At 45.3% G+C, this 22,008-nt stretch overlaps 2 protein-coding genes across 6 annotated transcripts in view; one reads left to right on the top strand and one right to left on the bottom strand.

Moving 5' to 3' along the window:
- The window catches only part of RFX2 (regulatory factor X2), a 45,303-nt gene extending 37,636 nt beyond the window's left edge, over positions 1-7,667 (bottom strand). The window contains exon 1 of one of the 3 annotated variants that reach the window (XM_056570726.1): positions 7,489-7,667. The gene's annotated coding sequence lies outside the window, so the exon portion shown is untranslated. Of the gene's footprint in view, positions 1-7,377; positions 7,424-7,488 lie in introns of those variants that run through there. The other 2 variants (XM_056570709.1, XM_056570716.1) reach the window with 2 other exon arrangements.
- Positions 7,668-7,726: 59 nt separating this feature from the next.
- The window catches only part of ACSBG2 (acyl-CoA synthetase bubblegum family member 2), a 207,103-nt gene continuing 192,821 nt past the window's right edge, over positions 7,727-22,008 (top strand). Inside the window, exon 1 of one of the 3 annotated variants that reach the window (XM_056570665.1) lies at positions 7,727-7,855. Coding sequence is in view for 2 of the 3 variants with exons in the window: in XM_056570654.1 (XP_056426629.1) it covers positions 8,096-8,121 (26 nt within the window). In the remaining variant the exon portion in view is untranslated. Of the gene's footprint in view, positions 7,872-8,080; positions 8,122-22,008 lie in introns of those variants that run through there. The other 2 variants (XM_056570659.1, XM_056570654.1) reach the window with 2 other exon arrangements.

The following is a 22,008-nucleotide window of genomic DNA, read 5'->3' as shown; positions in this document are numbered from 1 at the left end:
TGTGCGCGTGTATACCCCGATACACCCCCAGGAAAGGCAGGGGGAGAGAGTCCGTCACTGCCCGCTTCTCTCACCCTGCCTTCCCTGGGGTCTAGAGCCCTGCTGCCGGGCCTTCTCTCCCCCTGGCTATCGGCGCCGCTGCCCGTTCTGTCCCCCTGACTATCGGTGCTGGCGCCCCATTGCCGGCACCGATAGCCAGGGGGAGAGAAGCGGCGCCAACAGCCAGGGGGAGAGAAGAGGCAGCGGCACCCATTGCCGGCGCCGCTGCCCCGTTGCCTCCCCCCCATCCCCGGTGGCATAATTACCTGGGTCGGGTCCGCGCTGCTGCAGGCCTCCGGCGTGCGGGACGCACCGTGCAGCGCATAGCAACGACGAAGGGGAAGCACGCCGGAGGCCTGCAGCAGCGCGGACCCGACCCAGGTAATTATGCCACCGGGGATGGGGGGAGGCAACGGGGCAGCGGCGCCGGCAATGGGTGCCGCTGCCCCTTCTCTCCCCTTGGCTGTCGGCGCCGATAGCTAGGGGGAGAGAAGGGCCGGCATCAGGGCTCTAGACCCCAGGAAAGGCAGGGGGAGAGAAGCCGGCCTCTCTCCCCCTGACTTTCCTGGGGGTGTATCGGCGTATAACACGCACATAGACTTTAGGCTAAAAATTTTAGCCTAAAAAGTGCGTGTTATACGCCGATAAATACGGTAATTTACAAATCTGTTTAACTTTCTGGCACCAGTTTATTAGAAGAAAAAAATTGTTTTCCAACGGCGTACCCCTTTAACTGCACTAGAGGCAGGCAGGTGCTGTATGAGCAATAACTCTGCCCCTTCATGGACCTACTGAGGAAGAGGGTATGAATATTTAGAGGGAGCAGAATGACTGTATGAAGGGGCCGCCTCGATACGTTCCTCTTATTAGAAATAATACAGCAGTCACCTAGAACACGTTTGAAGGAGATCTATATTCTTTCATATCTGCAGGGCAATATCATTTATCACAGGACACTACTGCTTACACCCTCATACATCAAGTGAATATAAACAGAATATTAGGCACTGAATGTATGAGCCAACACAGGGTGTTCACTTCCCTACGGCAGAGTAACATGTCTCTTTAAACAGACAGCGGGGAGTCAGATTTAAAAATATGCTTGCCTCCATGCCAGACAAAAAATTCCAGTCAGATTTAGAAGTTAAATGTGTTTAAGGGGGAGTAAAGAGATGCTTCCCCCGACTGTGCGCCTCTAACCAGTAGGTGTCTCTGCTCAGCAAGGTTCATGGGAAGTCCCCTTTTGTTTAGTGTGGGAACCAAGGAGACCAGAGTTAAATATGAAAACATAGTGATGCCGGCGTATTTTAAATAGGGCCTGGAGGCATCAGGATACAGGTGGCGCGGAGGAGGTTTATAGCTTGTAACTTCGAGAAAAACAAATATCTGTCCGCATGGACCTTAACCCTTTTAGGAGAGTTAACAATAGGCAGAGTACCTAGCAAAAACAATAGACTATTGAAAGATCTCCTGTAAGGAATAAAAGCTTCTCCACATAAACTTACAGTATTTATAGAAGAGATCAGAAATGTAATGTACAACAAAAAGGTACTGTACTGAAATGTAGTAAAGAAAGTGGAAGTTTTAGGGACTAAGTAGATTGGGAAACAAGGCTGTCCCTACAAAAGACTCTTTCCAGCTATGCTGCAGCCCCTTTAGGTTACTGGTAGCCAATGTATTAAAAAAAGAAACAAAGAGCTACTTGCGCACTTGCACAGCTGATTTCACATTTCCCATAGTGCTTTGCACATGGCTATTTAGAACACTGACTATAGCCAAACAGATCATGTTCTCAAGACCAATATATCAATGACATGTGTTCTTTTCATAGGACATACTACAGGATGGAACCAACCAAATCCCCTTCATATTGATTATATACAAAGGTCCACCATGGTTCAATGCCAGGACAACCAGGGCTCATGGGTAGACAAAGGTGCCACTGGTGTCAAAGGCACAGAGGGTCCCATTACACGGCCCTGAACAGATACATAGAGTGCCAAGTGTGGGGTATAAAGTGTAGAATGATTGTGGAAATTTTTTTTTTTTATATTTTAGCACAAGATGGCAACATAAAATGTGAAAGAAGAGAAAGTATCTGAAAACTTTCCAAAAGCACTGTAAGTATGAAGCCTAAGACTTCGTACAGTTAGAAACCTGTCGGAAGCAAGCCATTTTTAATCACATGGATTTTATGATATTCTGTCAGTACAGAAGAAAAAGTAGTGGAGTCATGTATTGTCCCATGTTCGCTTACATTACCGTATTTTTCGCCCTATAGGATGCTCCGGTATATAAGACGCACCCAATTTTAAATGAGGAAAATCTAGAATACAATGTAAAATATAGGTCACAGTGATCTTCAACCAGCAGACCTCCAGATGTTGCAAAACTACAACTCCCAGCATGCCCGTACAGTTTTGCAACATCTGGAAGTCCGCAAGTTGAAGACCACTGGTATAGGAGGTAAAAATCACGTGTCCCCACCGCTCCGGACCCGTTACTGCTGGCCTGGATGTCGCCCTCCATCGCTGTCGCCGCGTCCCCGGGGTGTCCCTGTCGCTCCGGAACGTCTCTGCTGCCCAGTATCCTCGCTCTCCGTTGCCACCATCACGTTGCTACGCACGCTGCTCCTATTGGCTGACAGGGCAGCGTGCTCGACGACGTGATGATGACGGAGGAGAGCGCCGGCCATGCAGAGGGTCCCGGCACGGAGCAGACACCGAGGAGGCAGGTAAGGTCCCTCCCGGTGCAGCCGGGTTAGTGTCACTTTCACTTCAGACGCGGCGGTCAGCTTTGATCGCCGCGTCTGAAGGGTTAATACAGGGCATCACCACGATCTGTGATGTCCTGTATTAGCCGCCGGTCCCGGCCGTTGATGGCCGCAGGGACCGCTGCAATAGGTGTGTATTCGCCGTATAAGACGCACCAACTTCCCTTCCCCCCCCCCCAAGTTTTGGGGAAGAAAAAGTGCGTCCCATACGGCGAAAAATATGGTGTTTGAGTATGCTGACAATCAGCAAATTTGTTGGATTAAACTCCTGCAGCATGTGAACATTTCCTTAAAGGGGCCTTCCAGGACAAATATAAGTTTTGTATATGTCTTCTGCATTAAAACAAGACTGCATGCTTATCTCCTTCGCGCCCCCTGGCACTACAGCTTTCAATGGCAAAATCAGCTTCAAAATATATGCAGCAGATACTGTACGTGTGAACATATCTTTGGCTGAAAACATTGCCCAAATGGAAAAAAAATATAAAAATCATATTTGCTACCCAGCGTTTTTTGCAGGTCAAAACACTGGCGTCAGATGTTAGCTGGAAATCAATAAAGAAATATGAAATCCCCCCCCCCCCCACCTATAGAAGTTTCACGTGTGCATGTTGGCATTTTTTGTGCCTGACAATTCTTTTATGGGAACCGGTCACCAAGTTTTATATAACTGGTAGCATCACCTATATACGTCTTTCACCATGTCTCAAATTTTTTTTTTTTAAAGTGACTTGCACTATGTGTGAGTAAGCCTCGAATAGTTACCGGGAAGCACGGCATCGCAAAGCGGTCACTGCAATCACGACTCAGGAATGACTGACAGCTGGGACACAGCCGACCTCCCTGCTTTTCACTGAAAACTCCTGCAGGCCCATAAGCAGCGATAACTTGGGCACGAACCAGCTTCTGGGCTAGTGCGAGACTTCAGGGACGGTAATATCGGCCGTCCCGAGCTGTTAGGCGCAATTACAGCCCAGGAGGCTGTGACTACTTTGCTGTATGCTCCTATGACTACTTGAGGTTCATAAGCATATGGCCCCGAACTCTTTTCAAACTCATTTTTTTGCCACCAAAAAACTGCATTGGGAGGAGAAACGTCAGAAAGCTATTTATGTGTGTTTTTTTTTTTTTAAGGCCAAAAAATCCATACAAAAGTTGTGTCTGTTCATAGTCTTAATAAAGGGTCAATAAGAATAGGGATCACCAATATAAATGTATATATTAGGTAGACCACTAGTGAAGGATGGGTTTCATGCATTTATGTGGTGGCTGGGCAGAAACGGCAACAAACATTACAATATGACTTCAAGATGTGACTTATGCCCTAAAGCGATTATCTGATAGTAAACTTAGGAAATGAGGCTGCCTCAATATACAAAAATGCATAAAATTGGAAGACTCCATCCACGTTCATCTGGCCAGCTTGTGTTGCAGAAACCTACCCTGACGTACTCATCGTGCCAAGATCTGTGCCCATTGGTTTGCCACGCACTTGAGCATCACAGAGTACGTAAAGCAACTATAAGGGCATAATAAAGTCTGGTAACTTCAGTCACCTCTAGACAGGTTCATATAGCTTTATTCACACAATGTAGTCATAACACACTCTTTCCCACTACTTTACGAGATGATTAAAAAAACGCCACACGATTAAGCCCTTAGGCTCCTCCTGAAAGTTAAATGGGTGAGGTCTGTGACATACATCAAGCGTGTGACTACTAAATGCGGCCCACAGATTTTTTTTTTTCTTTCTTTCCACCAAGTATTCGCAGTAGTAACTATAGAAACAGTCTGGGAATAATGCCAACTGGTTCTTTCTGCATCATAGTAGTATAGGATGAAGTGTCCAATGCCAAAAGTACAAAAATGACCACTTTCAATAAGAGCAGAGTAGGACTGACAGAGGTCGGTCTATATAAAACAGCTTTCAATAGGGCATGAGCAAATAGTTTCCTACTACTACAATCTCCTGTAGGCCCCAGGGGCCAAAATGTGACAGGCGTTAGACACATACAGGTAAGAATTTGCTCTGCAACTTGAGAACAACATCCCTAATAGTACCTGTTGTAGTGCCGGGCGGTATACCACTTCATACCGAACACCGAAATTTTTGTCCTGCATGATATGAATCTTTCCCATACCGCAATACTGGTTGAGCCCCTTCTCCCTCAGGAATTAATGAATCATCAACCCAGCGCTGCGCTGTCCCCATCAGAAACTAATCACATGTCACCCGCATGTGCTGCCCTCCTTTCCCTCCTGTTTGTTACGGGCCGCCCCGCTGGAACTCTATACTGTACGCTGTATCCCTATCCTGGGGCTGCAAAAAGATAAACAAACTTTAACTCACTTTCCCCCGTTGGAGACCCGTCAGCCTATCACCGGCCGCAGAGATGTTCCGCCTCGGCCGGTGATCGGTTGAGCGCACTGTCACGTGAGAAGTCGGCTTGACAGTGCGCTCAACCTATCGCCGGCCGAGGCGGAACATCGCTGCGGCTGGTGATAGGCTGATGGCTCTCTGACGTTCCCATAACCAGGAAGCAGGCGAGGTCGGTACCGGACCAACGGGAGGTGAGTTAAAGTTTGTTTTTTTATCTTTTGCAGCCCGTGCATAGGGATACAGTGTAGAGTACAGAGTTCCAGCACCGGCGGGTCACGTGATTTGGGGGGGGGGGGGGGAGAAATACTGTTATTTACTGTGGAACCGCCATAAATTACAAAAATACCGTGATACACATTTTTGGTCATACCGCCCAGCTCTAAGGCAGCTTTCCCACTATGGGAGTTGTAGTTTTGCAATGTCTGCAGGTTCACAGTTTGAAGATCACTGCTATAGTTTATTCATTATAAGATATAGTAACATTTAGAATACAACAGGTTAGGCTGCTTTCACACTATAAAATTCATCCGTTTTAAAGATCCGTTTCACGCTCCGTTATGAAAACCCTGAAAATCGGCCATTAAACGTCCGTTAGAAAATCCCCTTATAGTCTATGGGATTTTTACATTATCCGTTTTAATCCGTTATAGTTCGTTATTAATAACGGACGTTATTTTGTGATGGGAGAATGCACTATTTCTCCCGTTACTATCTTCCGTCACAAAATAACGTCCGCTATAAAAACGGATATTAAAACAGATGTCAAAATCCCATAGTATTGTTGTATTCTAAATTTTACTATATCTTATAATGAATAAACTATAGCAGTGATCTTCAAACTGTAAACCTGCAGACATTGCAAAACTACAACTCCCACCATGCCCGGACAGCCGTTGGCTGTCCGGGCATGGTGGGAGTTGTAGTTTTGCAACATTTGAAGATCACTAAACTATGGGATGTTTATTACAAGCCACACCGGAACAAGAGAACGTGAATAGTGCCGCCATCCGCACGCTCTCCTGTGAGTTAGTTCTAAGCTATTCCTTTCTGAATTTTACCCCCGAGTACATAAGTGGACATGCCTACGAGTTGTTTATTTTCCGTGCCCTTTTCTATGGAACAAACCTGCTTTGCGGATACAATTGTACACAGTGAACGCTGTCCGGCTGGGCTGTTTGGTATCCTAAGGCAACAAGAATAAACAGTCCTGCCTTCCAGATATAAAAGACATCAATAGGCGACACGGAAGGAAGCCATAAATATAGGGCAATAGGCTCCGTACAAGTTATACGTGAACATGTAAAAGTGGTCTATGAAAGACCCCCCCAAAAAAAATCCTCTTTTTAAAGTAAACCACAGGCTACGTCTATACACAAGGAAGAGCATTTCATAGCACCAGCCCCCAATAAGAAGTGAAGACGATCACAACGTGTGTCACTAGGAAGCGCTTGGCGAGTGTGCGCTCCCAGGTGAGACAACAGGTGTGATCAGGGAAACAGATGACATCACTGGGGGAAACTGATCCAGCACACAATGGGGTATCACAGTGCATCAGCCCTATATATAACACTGCTGACCAGACACCATGTCACCGTGCCGCTCCGATGGATCTACGCAGAATCTGGTGTCGGGGTCCCTCAAGACACACGCTCTATAATGGTCCCTTCTGAAACAGGGACAATACATCGGTCACCATAGACACGATAGATAAACCGCTTTCCGTAAAAAAATATAAATAAATAAAAAACAACACTACCAGCAGCAAAGTGGAAGGCGAACGTTTGGCGATCACCACATGAAGCATCGCCATGACTACTCCAGAACCGGAAAGCTATGTAAATACTATGCTATAACAGGCGTGATACACAAAGGACGGAGAAACAATATTTATTACTTGCCAGGCGTATTAACTCCAGATTGCCAGTGTGAACAGCAAGCAGCAAACTGCTACTCCCCTATCGGTTTCTATGGAAACTACTAAACTTCAGCACAGAAACAAGACATGTTTAAAAGTTCAGTCCATGGACCTGAAACTAGGAGCTGACATGTTCCATAGATAAGGGAGGAAACTAGGTCAGACATTTTTAAATATAAGAACAAAATAATAATAATAATAATAAATATATATATATATATATATATATATATATGCGCCAAGGCCTTGAGGAAACTAAAGGGTTAATACATGTGTAGCAGCGCTACTCTCCCAGCACTACAGGTCCCATCCACTTCCGTGCCCCCGACCTCCACTATCCCACCCCCAATACGGTAAGGACTGTACGGGTGAGCGGTTCACCTGGGTCTGGCTCCCCGTGCTGTTAGATGGGTGATGCTGTAAAACTTATGGCCCCGCGGTCCCCGGGTCGCTCCTCCGGCCACTGCTGATCTTGTGTCTCCGGTTGGCAAGTAACAGTCTCCACGGCTACAGTCACTATGGCGCCGGGGGTCTCAAGGCAACTGTTGCTATCCTCTCCCTCTGACGTCACCAACGAACCTTCCACTCCCAACTCTCTCGCCTATCACATTTCCATTCGCTGCGACCGACTGACGTCGCCAAACGCGTCTTAGGACCACCCCCTGTGGGCGTGGCTTCATGCTACGTTCCTGCCCTCCGTTCCAGTCTCCTTGACAAGAAGCAGGGCGGGTTCTGAGCTTTGGCGCCGGTAATGGCGGGAGGAGGTGATTGGTTCGGGGTGGGGGAAGGGCAGTTACCCGGACAACCGCCAAACTCCTGGGAAGTTGGAGCGCGGAATTCTTTAAAGGGTCCCCGCCATTTTATGTTGAGAGAAACCTTAACTAATGAAAGGGATCCCGTGGCGGAGGAGACCGGGCGCCACGGCTATCGTTGGGCATTGTAGCTGCGTCTATAGGATATGTGTCATTAGTCTGTATATTGGCAGTTCATGCTGGTCAGTGACCTCAGTGCCGTGTAATAGACTTAACTCTTAAGTGTCCAGCACCTTAATAACCAAAGCACAGTCTATAATTTTTTCATGTCACAACGTTTTTCTGTCAGTTTAGATATATAAGGGTGCATTCACACAGTTACGTCTGGGATTTGTGGATCCAGCCTCCACGTTACGTGAGAATTGCAAAGCCGCCTCCTGCTTTACGGCTGCTGTATCCACATACCCCATTGATTTCAATGAGCAGCTCGGAGTCAGGAAGTGTCTTCAGTTGGTTCGTTTTGTGGTCATATCTGTGTGTTTTGTAACAGACTGAAAACTGTGGTCTGCTGTATGTTTCAATCTGGTTCAAATGTCAGATATGTTCAAAAAATAAGCCAACCAGCAACAATCCCTGACCCCACATGGCAAGTATCTGGTGGTAAGAGGTGTTTTTAACAGACGGAATAGACATGTCTATTTGAACTTTGAACGCTGCATCTAAAGGGTTAATAGCACGCGGCACCGCGTTCAATGCCGCGCGCAATTAGCCACGGCCCGACCCGCTATGACGCGGAGCCACGGTCTGGCCCCGCATTCTAGACAGGGAGCGGGCTGAGGGTGTATAGGTAAGCCCTCCATCCCCAAGGAGTAAAAAAATCATAACCCTTTCAATTTTGCACCTACAGACTCATATGATGTTTTTTTTTTTTTTGGGCGCCACCAATTCTACATTGTAATGACATCAGTCATTTTACTGACCCCCCCCCCCCCAAAAAAAATAAAAATAAAAAAAATTATGCGATAAAATAGAGGAAAAAAGCCATTTTTAGGGATGTGGAAATCCTATCGCCCGACGCCCAGGACAAGTAGTTTTGGACGCCGGGCAGGTGAATTGTTTATAGATTTAGCCCTGTATCGGGCTAGCAGGGACAGACCGACTTCTCCCTTATTTTTCTTTAATGCCGGTGTGAGGTGCAGGAGCCGATGCAAGTTTACACCTCACACCGGCGCTCAGAGTGTATGGAGGGGGCGGCGGCCCTCAGCTGATTTCAGTAGCCGGGGGCCGCTGCTCAGAGAACCCACCCCGTGCCCCAGTCTGTCCTCCTCACAGAAATCCTCCCCGTGCAGTGCAGTCTGTCCTCCGTCACACACAGAGATCCTCCCCAGCCCCATGCAGTGCAGTGCGTCCTTTCCTCTCTCCCCCGCTTTGTGTTTTCCCCGTGCAAACTTTCAGCTTCTCCGTGGTAGATGAGGTCCTGGGGAGACAGAGCAGGGGAAGGGGATGGGGCTGTGTACAGAGCTGTGTTCGTCCTCGCTCTCCCCCTGCTTTTTGTGTAATGTAGAAGCTGGTGAGTGTGAAGCTCAGGTGAGGAGGCCGAGCATGCAGGTGGCGGGAAGGGTGGTTGTATATGTATATAATGTATAATTAGGAGGGAGTATCAGCGGCGGGTGTATGTATGATGTGTGCATATGTATGGTGTGTGTATGATTGTGTATATATGATGTGTGTGTGATATCTGTGTATATATCATGTGTGTGATGTCTGTGTATATATGATGTGTGTGTAATGTATGATGGGGGGGCAGCGGCGGGTGTATGTATAATGTGTCTGTATGTATGATGTATGTATACAATGTATGATAAGGGCTGCTGCCAGTTGTGCTAATTTTTTTTGTTTATTTTTAGTGGCTTCTGGCCACCCGCACTAAATTGCACCACCAGAATCCCGCCCCCTTCATACTCGCCCGCCGACCAAGAGCCCCACAGATGCACGCAAACACACCCGAACCAAAACTACAACTCCCAGCATGTTGCACCATAACCTAAACTGTAGAACTATAAAGTGCAACATGCTGGGAGTTGTAGTTTTGGTTCGGGTCAGCTGCAGAGCCATAGGCTGTATCAGGGCATGCTGGGTGTTATAGTTACTAACTATAATTCCCAGTATTCCTTGACAGACTATGGCTCTGCAGCTGACACGGACCAAAACTACAACTCCCAGCATGTTACACAATAACCTTAACTGTACTACTATACAGTGCAACATGCTGCAGCAACCATAGGCTGCATCAGGGAATGCTGGGTGTTGTAGTTATCTGCTAACTAACTGCAACTTCCAGCATTTTCTGACACATAAATTAGAGTAAATAAAATGCAGCATATAAACTGGAGAAGCAGATCCCTTCCCCTCCACCCCCAGTAACACAGCGTTGTTCAGTGGTTTCCAATCAAAAGACTCAATATTTAAGTCCCTATGAACACTGAAAAATAGTGATGAAAATATTTTAAGAAGTGCGTATATGTGTGAATAAGCCCCTTTCCTAATAAAAGTTCTGATAATAAATGGTCCCGATAAAAACTACAGATCACAGCACATAAGATTACCCTCATACATCCCTGTATATGGAAAAATTGGCGTTATAAGGGTCAGATTGGGGGGGCCTTGCCTCGGGTGTAAAAGGAGCTACAGCTCTCCCGTCGCTAATATCCTGGCATGCTGCGATCGCCATGGCCGCTATTAAACCATTAGATCACTGCTGTCTAAGTTGACAGCAGTGTCTAAAGGGATTTTATATCCATCCCTGGTGGTCTTGTGGGGTGGATCGTACTATTTTGGTTGAAATTATTTCATCTACCAGGACAAGTGGATTTTCTTGAGGGACAAGTAGATTGTGTTCCGCTTTAGTCCCTTGGACAAGTAGTTTTTTTTTATTTTATTTCCACACCCCTGCATTTTGTACATTTTGGGGGCTTCCGTTTCTATGCAGTGCATTTTTCGGTAAAAAGACCTGCAGTGCATGATGCGAGCACTTGTCTGGTGCTTGTGTTGTGTATATGACGTAAATGTACATCCTGATGCGTTAAGGTGTTAAAGTGGGAGGGGGTAAGATTTGGTGGGTCTGGCCGCTGAGACATTAGCGTCATGCCTCCTCCCATAGACATGAATGGATGGGGCGTGATGGCTGTAGTCGCCTATCATCCATCATAGTTCACAAGGTTGAAAAAAGACCAAAGTCAATCAAGTTCAACCTATAACCCTAATGAGTTGATCCAGAGGAAGGCCAAAAAACCCACCATATTCTTGGTAAAAATTCCTTCCCGACTCCAAATATGGCATCAGAATAGATCCCTTGATCAACTTCCTGTCAATATAGATCTAGAATCCATAACCTGTAATGTTATTTTCAAAAAATGCATCGACCCCCTTTTTAAATTTATTTTATTTTGTTTTTTTAAATCAACTGGTGCCAGAAAGTTAAACAGATTTGTAAATTACTTCTATTAAGATTTTTTTAATCCTTCCAGTACTTAGCGGCTGTATATTACAGAGAAAGTTCTTTTTTGTTTTTGGATTTCTCTGTCCACAGTGCTCTCTAAGCAGCATAGGTTTGCTATGGGGATTTGCTCCTGCTCTTTACAGTTCCTAATACGGACAGAGCTGTCAGCAGAGAGCACTATGGACAGAAAAAGAAAATAAATTCAAAAAGAAAATAACTTTCTCTGTAGTATATAGCAGCTAAGAAGTACTGGAAGGATAAATATTTTTAATAAAAGTAATTTACAAATCTGTTCAACTTTCTGGCACCAGTTAATAAAAAAAAATAAAAAATGTTTTTCTCCGGAGTATCCATTTAACCATGATCACCTCCTCAGACAGATAATTCCACAGTCTCACTGCTCTTACAGTAAAGAATCCCCCATCTGTGCTGGTGTAGAAACCTTCTTTCCTCTAAATATAGAGGATGCTCCCTTGTTATAGATACAGTCCTGCGTATAAATAGATCACAAGAGATATCTCTGTACGGTCCCCTGATATATTTATACATAGTTATTAGGTCTCCCCTAAGCCTCCTTTTTTTCTAAACTAAATAACCCTAATTCTGATAATCTTTCTGGGTACTGTAGTCCTCCCATTCCCCTTATTACTCTGGTTGCCCATCTTTGAACCCTCTCCACCCTCCACTATATCTTTCTTGTACACTGGTGCCCAGTACTGTACACAGTATTCTATGTGTGGTCTGACTAGTGAATTGTACAGTGATACCCATATTAATACACCCCATGATTTTATTTGCCTTGGCAGCAGCTGCCCAACACAGGAGTCTTAGTTAACAGTAAATTTAGCTGTAGTGACCAAAGTCCTTTTCCATGTCAGTTGTCCCAAGTGTGCTCCGATTTAATACATAATCCCAGCCCGGCTTTTTCCTCCCCATGTGCATTACCTTACATTTATCAGTGTTGATCCTCATCTGCCAATTCTCAGCCCAAACCTCCAACCTATCCAGATCCATTTGTAACAGTGCACTATAGTCCTCTATAGTGTTTACCGCTTTACAGAGTTTAGTATCATCTGCAAAGATTGCTTTTTTACTATTAGAGATGAGCGAATCGAATCTGATGAATCCGAATCTGTTACGAATTTCATGAAAAGTTCGATTTGCAACGAATGTCAATATCAAAGGCAATTCTATCATGGGAATTGCTTCATTAAACTCCATTTGGTGCAGTCCAGGCTCCAGGGCATCTAAAATGTCAGATCCACATGTGAGGACATGGGGCAAGGAACTCTAGGAAGGTGGGAACGAGGGTGGGCGGGATGACCCTGAATCTCATGCAGGATGCAGCCTATCAGCAGCCATTCACCCTTGTGATATCACTGCTCTATATAATCGGTAGCCATATTCCAGCTCATCACTTCATCATTTCACTGCTGATGGATAGGACAGCACTGTGTGTTTACACAGACAAGCTTTTAAAAGCAGAGTTTCACCTCATAGTCACGTCAGCGTTCTGGTGGACAGGGAGCAGTGCATTTTTCACAGAAAATAATTTTTACTGCAGCCATTAACCTCCCAGTCACTTTCTACAGCAGTGTATTACAGAGAGGGACAGAGAGCTGTGTGTTGCCTCATACATTTGAACAAGCTGGCTCAGCTTGAGAAACAAGAGGATGGAGGAATATTTTTTTTAGCACAACTGTGTCTTTGTTCCACAACAAATATCCTGCTGGTTATACTAGTCTGTAGATGGTATAATACAAACCCAGCAGTCCATTCCGTAGGCTGTGTCAAATATATTTTTTTTCTGGCAGTTTTTGAGCCAAAGCCAGAAATGTATTCGAAAGGAATAGGACATACAAAGGAAGGACTTTCACTTCTCCCTTATGGATCCACTTCTGACTTTGGCTCAAAAACCGCAGTGGCAGTTTTCCAAAAACTGCCAGAAAAAAAAAAAAAAGTGGAAACCTAGCTTAATAGTCTGTGAGAGAGAGAGAGAGAGTGCAATTTTGGTTTTAGTACACAGCGACTGTGTGCTGCAGCACTGTTGTGTACTGCTGGTGTTGTGCAAAAATACTTTTTCTAAGCATACTGTAGAGCATTTTTGTGACTGCATAAGTGCATACCACATACCTACAATAGTACAAGTAGTGTACTATTTTCTACCTGTTAATCTGTCAAGTGCCTAGATACTGTGAAAGGACAGGCAAAAGTACTCGCCAGCTTGTGTTGTACTCAAATACTTTTTTAAGCGTGCTTTAGCATATTTTTCTGCCCTCATAAGTGCATACCACATCTTCCATCATTGATTGGTTGACATGGTCATCCACTTTATCACAAGGGACATCTGATACCCCCAGTCAAGTCAGTGGGTTCTTCAGATACAACCCTCAGTTGGCATTGCCTGGGAGCAGTCCCTGTCCTTACATTGCCTCTTTCCTATGCTGTTCCCTCCCCTAAAGTAGTATCTTATGCTGTGGGTTCAGCTCCACTGTTCAGTGAGGACGATCTAATAGAGGACAGCCAGCAGCCACTGCCCAGCCAAGAAGTGGAGGATACATCGGCTAGGTGGACAAGTAGTGATGAGGAGAGTGACGTGGGAGGCGGTGTTGCCAGGGTTCAGGGACCTGAAGCAGACACTGTTGAGGAACCTGAGGAGTACATCAGTAACATGCAGACACTTGATGATTATGATGAAGCCGATCGCAGTTGGGAGCCAGGTGCAGAAGGGGCTTCATCATCAGGAGAAGAGGGTTGCAGGTTGCCCGTGAGGCAGCAGCTGAGCCAACATGGTGGTAGCATGGTTGGCAGTAAGCATGGTGGCAGAAGTGGAAATTCTGGAGCCAAACGTGCCTGAGGGAGACCAGCTGCTTTGCTGCAGCCTACCTTCCCGGGAGGTAGTGGGGTTCCTCGAGATACCGGCAGTAGCAGTCAATTAGTGCAGACTGTTGGTGGGGAAATCAGCTGCTCGGCATTGTGGTAGTTTTTCATCAAGCATCCAGAGGAGGTTAACAGTCACATGCAAGATGTGTTGGCAGAGGGTGAAGCGTGGCCAGGGTCCCAATGTTGGCATTGCGTCAACATTTGCTGCGCCACTATAAAGCAGCCTGGGAAACCGTGGCTCCGATGTAGTGGTCCAGCCTGCTGCATCACCTAGTGGCACGCCGCTCTCTGGCTCTTTCAGCCAGCCAAGGCTCCCCACCTCAGCTGAAGGGAGCGGTGTGTCATACCCTCCTTCTGTCGCTCCAGATGCTCCTGCTCCTCCTACTTTTAGTCATTCCACCAACAATCCATCGGCGAAGCAATGTCCACGAGACAACAGTATGTGCCCACTTATTCAACGGCGCAGAAGCTGAATGTTCTCCTGAAGAAGTTGCTGGTGCTGCAGTCCCTCCCTTTTCAAGTGGTGGACTCTGCACCTTTCAGAGAACTGATAGCTTGTGCCAAGCTAAGGTGGAGAGTGTCAAGCCGTCATTTCTTTGCGAAGAACTCAGTAACAGCCCTGCACAATTTTGTGGAAGAGAAGGTGGACCAGTCCTTGAGCCTGTCGGTGTGTACCAAAGTGCATGGCAGTGCCGACGTCTGGAGCTGTAACTATGGTCAGGGATAATACATTTCCTTTACGACCCACTGCGTGAATGTGGTTCTTGCACAGCCACAACACCAACTTGGACGGGTCACGCCGCTTCCTCCTCCACACTCTCAGGCCGTTGGTCCTGTGACAGTGTGCGACTCCGCCTCCTCATCCTCCACACTGTCCTCAGCCTCCACTGCACAGACAAGTCTCGGTGCTCCTTCAGCATACCATGTGTGCAGGTCATGGCGGTGTCACGCTGTTCTTCACATGGTTTGACTTGCCGAACGGAGTCACACAGGGGAGGAACTGCTAAAAGTAATTCAGAAAGAAATTGGAGCATGGCTTACTCCACAAAGACTGGCAATGGAAAGAACATCTTGGCTGCGCTGCATGGCACATGTGTTCAATCTGGTTGTCAAGAGCTTCCTGAAGTTTTCCTCCATTTGCCAGACATCCTAACAATGGGAAGGAAACTTTGCATGCACTTCAGCCACTCGTACACCACAAAGCACACCCTCCTTGAGCAGCAGCGTCAGAACGGTATCCCCAACATAGTCTTATATGCAATAGTTGCGACACGTTTGAATTCCACCCTCCATATGTTGGACCGACTATACGAACTGAGAAAAGCCATCACCGATTTCCTGATGATCCAAGCGGATAGGAGGACTCCCCTGTGTAACTTCGTCAACCAGTGGCAGCTCATACGTGACACCTGCCGTTTGCTCAGGGCCTTTTGAGGAAGCCACATTATTAGTCAGTTGCCAGGATTACAGGATGAACAACATAATTCCACTGCTTCATTTCCTACAACACGTGTTGGAAACTGTCTGGTCAGGGCAATGGAGACATGGCGCCTACTACATTGCCACATGATCCCTGTGGGGGCTGAACTGGAGGGGGAGGGGCACAGTTTGTTTTGGGAGATGGGTGGTTTTTCAAGTCATCTGACAGGAGAGGAGGAGCAGGAGCAGCCTGCGGAGCTAGAGGGTTATGAGGAAGGCAATACAGAGGACCCAGACACACCGTGGCAGTATGCAGTGGGGATGGAGACAGGTAGTCCCTCCGAGTCACTTGCACAAATGGCACAATGCCAAATTGTCACCATTCGGCAGCAGGATGACTTCTGGCTCTCCACCTTATTGGACCCTCGCTACGGCCACAAAATGGGGGCCTTTTGTACACACACTGAGTGGGAGGATAAACTGACTGTCAGTTGACCGATGCCTATCAGCGCCATCGTACATCCTCTCGCAGGTCTGACTCGGGGGGAGGGGGGGGGACACTCTGCGCTCCCCTTCCATTGCCATGACTGCTGGGAGGGGTGGGGTGGCATGAGCAGTACCAGCTCCATGAGCAGCAGCCTGGGCCCACAGTCGCTGTTGAGTTCCTTTCTTCATACACGTAGTGAAGCAACTCATCAGCAGCAGGTAGACCTGGAGCAGGACCTGGCATACCTTGACATGCCCATGCCAACACACCTTAAAGATCTTCTGGATTTCTGGGCAGCCAAACTTGATTTGTGGTCGCAACCAGCAGAGTTTGCCCTGGAAAAGCTGTCCTGCTTGGCCAGTATTGTGGCATCAGAGCTGGTGTTTAGTCAGCGGGGGCCATAGTCACCCCAAGGAGAACTCGTCTGTCCACAAAAAATGTGGAGAGAGTGACCTTTGTGAAGATGAATCAGGCATCGATAAGCCAGGATTTCCACCCACCAATGCCAGATGCATCAGAGTAGATTGACCATGGTGCCACACCAACACTTCACAAATATGTGTAGTGCCAAACAGATTTAAGGCGCTGCTCCCCAGTTACGAACATTCCTCCGCATCAGACCTTTTATCACCCATCTTCTTTACCGGGTACTGGTATTGCCACCCACTGCACCACTCTGTCACCGGGTCACTTCAGGACTCCTGATGCTTCTGCTGCTACCTCCAGGCTGTCTCATTCGGCCACCATATGGTCTCCACATGCTTCCGCCAACTCCAGGCTGTGTCATTTAGCCACTATATGGTTTACTGCCTCTGCTGCGCCTGGGACATTACCTACACATTTTTATGGTAGCACTAGCTACCATAAATCTTCAATGAAAATTAGTAAAATGTATCTTTTAATCTTAGGGATTGTGAAGCCCTATGATCTCCTCATGCTGCTGCAGGCTGTGTCAGTCAGCCACTATATGGTCTCCTCTTGCTTCCGCCAATTCCATGCTGTCATTCTGCCAGATAATGGTCTACTCATGCTGCTGCCACCTCTAGGCTCTGTCATTGTAGTGCCATGTGACTCCTTGTTAGTTTGAGTTTTGTGGTTATACAGTATTAGCTCAAAGTTAACACCGGGACATTAAACTTGGGAATCTAATAAATCTTTAAAAATATCAATGTAATCTTACTGAGGCCCTATGGTCGTATCCGTCATACTACCTTTGGAATTATCACAAGAATCCAATGAAACAGCTTGGAGCGATAACAATGAACCGTAAGTGATTTAAATGAAACATTCACACTTTCACAGTCAGGGGGGCTCTGAGAGGCAGGGGCTGTAACAGGTGGTATCTCGCCTGGCAGAGGACTGCCAGCTCGATTTTAAGATAAAAGTGCGAGCTTTTTTACTGCAGCCACTTCTAGCTTTTTTGCACCGACTTATCCAGTGGCACAGAAGCTGAATGTGCTCCTGTCTAAGTCGCTGGTACTGTAGTCCCTCCCTTTTCAAGTGGACACTCAGAGTATGGGGGTGCGCTGAGAGGCAGGGGCTTGAACAGGTGGTAGCTTGCCTCACGATGCTCCGCTAGCTTGATGCTCACCAGAATGGGTTATCAAAAAATTTCAATAAATTCAAATTAAAGTAATAAAAAATTACATAAAAAATCTGCCACGTACAGACGCTCTACGTCAGTGATTCTAATAGTGATGCCTGTTATTCTGAATAACAGTATTATTTCACTAACACAGCACACTCCACATGCGTGTTAGGACAAAGCAAAGTGTTCTACACCCCTATTGAGCCTCTCTGTAGGTCAGAAATAGCCATTTAATAGTGATTTGCGCAAATAAATTCGTACCGAACCAAATTTTTTTATGAAAATTCGATCATCTCTATTTACTATTCAACCCCTCTACAAGGTCATTAACCTAGGGTTTTTCCCTTTTTCGTTTTTTTTCCTCCTTACCTTTAAAAAATCATCATAACTCTTTCAATTTTGCACCTAAACATCCATATGACTTATTTTTTGCGCCACTAATTCTACTTTGTAATGACCTCAGTCATTTTACCCAAAAATTTACGTCAAAACGGAAAAAAAATTATTGTGAGACAAAATAGAAAAAAAATAAATTTTGTAACTTTTGGGGGCTCCCGTTTCTACAGAGTACATTTTTCGGTAAAAATGACACCTTATCTTTATTCTGTAGGTCCATATGATTAAAATGATACCCTATTTATGTAGGTTTGATTTTGTCGTACTTCTGGAAAAAAATCATAACGACATGCAGGAAAATTGTCATCTTCTGACCCCTATAACTTTTTTTTTATTTTTCCGCGTGTGAGGGCTAATTTTTTGCGCCATGATCTGAAGTTTTTAGCAGTACCATTTTTGCATTGATAGGACTTATTGATTTTATTAATTTTTTTCATGATATAAAAAGTGACCAAAAATGCACTATTTTGGACTTTGGAATTTTTTGGCACGTACGCCATTGACCGTGCGGTTTAATTAAATATATATTTTTATAATTCGGACATTTCCACACGCAGCGATACCACATATATTTATTTTTATTTACACTGGTTTTAAATGGGAAAAGGGGGGTGATTCAAACATTTATTAGGGAAGGGGTTAAATGATCTTCATTTTTATTGCTCCCATAGGGGGCTATAACCCTGCACACACTGATCTTTTACATTGTTCGATGGTTTCTCATAGGAAACCATTGATCAATGATTCTGCCGCTTGACTGCTCATGCCTGGATCTCAGGCACTGAGCAGTCATTCGGCGATTGGACAGCATGGAGGCAGGTAGGGACCCTCCTGCTGTCCTGTAAGCTGTTCGGGATGCCCCGATTTCATTGCGGCGATCCCCAACAGCTCCCTGAGCTAACCGGCATTAGTTTACTTTCACTGTAGATGCGGCGTTCAACTTTGAAAGCCGCGTCTAAAGGGTTAATAGCACGCGGCACCACGATCAGTGCCACGCGCTATTATCCACGGGTCCCAGCCATTGTTAGAGGCTGCGCCCAACCCGATATGGCCCCGCGTTATAGAACGGGAGTGGACTCATGACGTACTGGTACGTCATGGGTCCTGTAGGGGTTAAGGACCAAGCCTATTTTCACCTTAAGGACTCAGCAAATTTTCATTTTTGCATTTTGGCTTTTTGTCCCTTCCTTTCTAAAAATCATAACTCTTTCAATTTTGCACCTACAGACCCATATAAGGGCTTGTTTTTTGCATCACCAATTGTACTTTGCAATGACATAACTTGTAACCTGCTGCGAAACCAAAAAATAAATATTTGTGGGGTGAGATAATAAAAAAAAAAAAAAACTATTTTGTACATTTTGGGGGCTCTCGTTTGTACACAGTGCAATATTTGGTAGAAAGCACACCTTATCTTTATTCTGTAGGTCCATACGGTTACAAGGATACCCAATTCATGTAGGTTTTATCTTATTTTAACCCCTTAAGGACCCAGCCAATTTTCACTGTAGGACCCGGCCATTTTTTGCACATCTGACCACTGTCACTTTAAACATTAATAACTCTGCGATGCTTTTACCTTTCATTCTGATTCCGAGATTGTTTTCCGTGACCTATTCTACTTTATGTTTGTGGTACAATTTTGTCGATACTTGCATAATTTCTTGGTGAAAAATTCCAAAATTTTTATAAAAAAAAATGAAAATTTTGCATTTTTTTTTTACTTTGAAGCTCTCTGCTTGTAAGGAAAATGAATATTCCAAATAAATTATATATTGATTCACATTGACAATATGTCTACTTTATGTTTCCATTATAAAGTTGACATGTTTTTACTTTTGGAAGACATCAGAGGGCTTCAAAATATATAAATTTTTCAGGGACCAGTTCTGTTTTGAAGTGGATTTGAAGGGCCTTCTTTTTAGAAATACCCCACAAATGACCCCATTATAAAAACTTCATCCCTCAAAGTATTCAAAATGAAAGTATTCAAAAGGTTTGTTAACCCTTTAGGTGTTTCACAGGAATAGCAGCAAATTGAAGGAGAAAATTCTAAATCTTCATTTTTTACACTGGCATGTTCTTGTAGACCCAGTTATTGAATTTTTACAAGGGGTAAAAGGAGAGAAATCTTCCTAAAATTTGTATCCCAATTTCTCTCCAGTAAGAAAATACCTCATGTGTATGTCAAGTGTTCGGCGGGCGCAGTAGAGGGCTCAGAAGGGAAGGAGCAACAGTGGGATTTTGGAGAGTGAGTTTTTCTGAAATGGTTTTTGGGGGGCATGTCACATTTTGGAAGCCCCTATGGTGCCAGAACAGCAAAAAAAAACAACAAAAAAACACATGGCATACTATTTTGGAAACTACACCCCTCAAGGCACGTAACAAGGGGTCCAGTGAGCCTTAACACCCCACAGGTGTTTGATGACTTTTTGTTAAAGTTGGATGTGTAAATGATTATTTTTATTTTTTACTAAAATGCTAGTTTTCCCTCAAATTTAAAATTTTACAAGGGATAATAGGACAAAATGCCCCCCAAAATTTGTAACCCCATCTCTTCTGAGTATGGAAATACCCCATGTGTGGACGTCAAGTGCTCTGCTGGTGCACAACAATGCTCAGAAGAGAAGGAGCGCCATTGAGCTTTTGGAAAAAAATAATTGTTTGGAATGGAAGTCAGGGGCCACGTGCGTTTACAAAGTCCCCCGTGCTGCCAGAACAGTGGACCCCCCCCCCCCCCACATGTGACCCTGTTTTGGAAACTACACCTCTCACAGAATTTAATAAGGGGTGCAGTGAGTATTTACACCCCACTGGCGTTTTTCATTTTCACGGACCACTGTTCCAAAAATCTGTCAGACACCTGTGGGGCGTAAATGCTCACTGTACCCCTTATTACATTACGTGAGAGGGGTAGTTTCCAAAATGGGGTCTCACGTGGGGTGGGGGTCCATTGTTCTGGCACTTTGGGGGCTTTGTAAACTCACGTGGCCTTCAGTTCCGGACAAATTTTCTCTTCAAAAGCCCAATGGCGCTCCTTCTCTTTTGAGCATTGTAGTTCCCCGCAGAGCACTTTACATCCACACATGGGGTATGTTCTTACTCAGGAAAAAAGCGCCCCAAAATTTGTAATCCCATTTCTTCTATTTTCCCTTGTGAAAATGAAAAATTTAGGGTAACACCAGCATTTTAGTGAAATATTTTTTTTTTTTTCATTTTTCCATCCAACGTTGAAGAATTTTCATTAAACACCTGTGGGGTGTTAAGGCGCACTATACCCCTTGTTACATTCTGTGAGAGGTGTAGTTTCCAAAATGGGGTCACATGTGGGTATTTATTTTTTTGCGTTTGTCAGAACCGCTGTAAAATCAGCCACCCCTGTGCAAATCACCAATTTAGGCCTCAAATGTACATAGTGCGCTCTCACTCCTGAGCCTTGTTGTGCGCTCGCAGAGCATTTTACACCCCCATATGGGGTATTTCCGTACTCAGGAGAAATTGCGTTACAAATTTTGGGGGTCTTTTTTTTCCTTTTACCTCTTGTGAAAATAAAAAGTATGGGGCAACACCAGCATGTTTGTGTAAAAATTTAAATTTTTTTGGTTCCCAAACAGGGTGCCTCCAGCTGTTGCTAAACTCCCAGCATGCCTGGACAGTCAGTGGCTGTCCGGAAATGCTGGGAATTGTTGTTTTGCAACAGCTGGAGGCTCCGTTTTGACTTTGATTGGGGGGGGGGGGGGCGGGGACAGTGTAAGGAGATGTATATGTTGTTTTAACCTTTATTATGTGTTAGTGTAGTGTTTCTAGGGTACATTCACACTGGCGTGTTACGGTGAGTTTCCTGCTAGGAGTTTGCGATGCGGCGAAAAATTTGCTG

This window comes from Hyla sarda, chromosome 1, assembly GCF_029499605.1.
Source record: "Hyla sarda isolate aHylSar1 chromosome 1, aHylSar1.hap1, whole genome shotgun sequence".
In the NCBI taxonomy this organism is placed as follows: domain Eukaryota; kingdom Metazoa; phylum Chordata; class Amphibia; order Anura; family Hylidae; genus Hyla; species Hyla sarda.
Note: the sequence above shows the minus strand (reverse complement) of the source record. Positions and strands in the feature narration are given on the sequence as shown.